This window comes from Miscanthus floridulus, chromosome 16 (genome assembly GCF_019320115.1).
Source record: "Miscanthus floridulus cultivar M001 chromosome 16, ASM1932011v1, whole genome shotgun sequence".
In the NCBI taxonomy this organism is placed as follows: Eukaryota; Viridiplantae; Streptophyta; class Magnoliopsida; order Poales; family Poaceae; genus Miscanthus; species Miscanthus floridulus.
In genome coordinates, this window is record NC_089595.1 from 89,302,454 (window position 1) to 89,303,703 (window position 1,250).

General features: G+C 65.2%; 1 protein-coding gene across 1 annotated transcript in view; it reads left to right on the forward strand.

The window, feature by feature from the left end:
- The first annotated feature begins 528 nt into the window (after nt 1-528).
- The window catches only part of LOC136510993 (transcription factor ILR3-like), a 2,339-nt gene continuing 1,617 nt past the window's right edge, over nt 529-1,250 (forward strand). Inside the window, exon 1 of the mRNA XM_066505248.1 lies at nt 529-973. Within this exon, the coding sequence (XP_066361345.1) occupies nt 529-973 (445 nt within the window). The remainder of the gene's footprint in view (nt 974-1,250) is intronic.

Genomic DNA, 1,250 nt, shown 5'->3' on the forward strand with positions numbered 1-1,250 from the left:
CTGCAACCGAGAGGAGCTGTCTCTGCTCCAGTCCTGCCTCTCCATCCCTCTCTTTTTCCTCTAACCGCCAAGGTCGACGCTGCTGCTCGAGCGTCCTGTAGCTTTATCAGCGCTACCCTCCTCTTCCTCTTTGTGAGCGCGCACGAAGCTCCTTGGTCTCGTGCTGGAAGTAGCAATCCCAGTTCCTGCTTGTCCTCCCCGCTGACCCGTCGCCTTCCTCCCCCCTTTCACCTCGTGTGTGCGCATGCCCCTTGGTTCCGCACGGGCCTATGGCTCCTCAGCCCGCCCGGGCCGCAGCGCTCCGCCGTCGTCTACGCCCGGCTCCCCTTGCTGCCGCTGCCGTTGTTCCACGCTGCCACGCATGCCCTACACTCCAGCGTGGCCGCACCCTCGCTGCCTCTGCGCGCACAGCGCACCCGAGCACGTCGCGGCTCCTCTTGTTCCCCGCGCACCGTCACCCCTCCTCTGGCCTATGCCGTCCTCCCACGCCATGGCCAGGTCGGGTCCCTTCGTGGCCTGTGCGTCGCCATGGCCGCTCTGGACTGCTGTCGCTGCCCTGCAGCACCGCCCAGGGCCGAGACCGTCATTCGCTACTGGTCCATCATGAGCGCGTGCACGGACTCTGTTGGTCTCGCGCTGGAGTCGCCGCACCCTGCCACGTTCGCCTGGTGCCGACCCTCCCCCACACTAGCGCACGAGTGTTGCCCCTCCGGCAGCACCAGCGGCCATTCTCATCGCCGTGGCCATCATCGGGCCGTGGAAGCCACCATTGCCGCGCCTCTCGCCGCCGTCGTGTGCGGGCGTGAGCGCGCGCATGCCCACGGCCACACCGGACCTCTGACTCCACGGCGTTGCCCTTCTGTGCGCCACCTCTGTCGTCCGTGGCCACACCGTCCCACGACGGCACCGCCGCCGGCGAGCCCTCCTATGGCCGGTGGATTTCTGCCCCAGTCATACTCTGCTTCTGAGGAAGGTGAGAGGGGTGAGAATCCAAGAAGAAATGTTATACATGGGTTCTTCTTGTAAAATGCGAGACTCACGTAAATAGTACGTTTGTACCATTCGTTAATTTGAGGAAAGTACAGGGGCTGTTTCGCTAATATACCACGCCACATGCCCGCCTGGGCCACTAGCACGGTTGGCGTGGGCCTGCTGGGCCACGCTCATTCGCTAGTGGGCTGCTCGCACGCCCACCTGGGCCGCCGGCCTCGCCTCGCTTGTGCCGGTCTGGTGCCGCCCGCGCCTAGGCT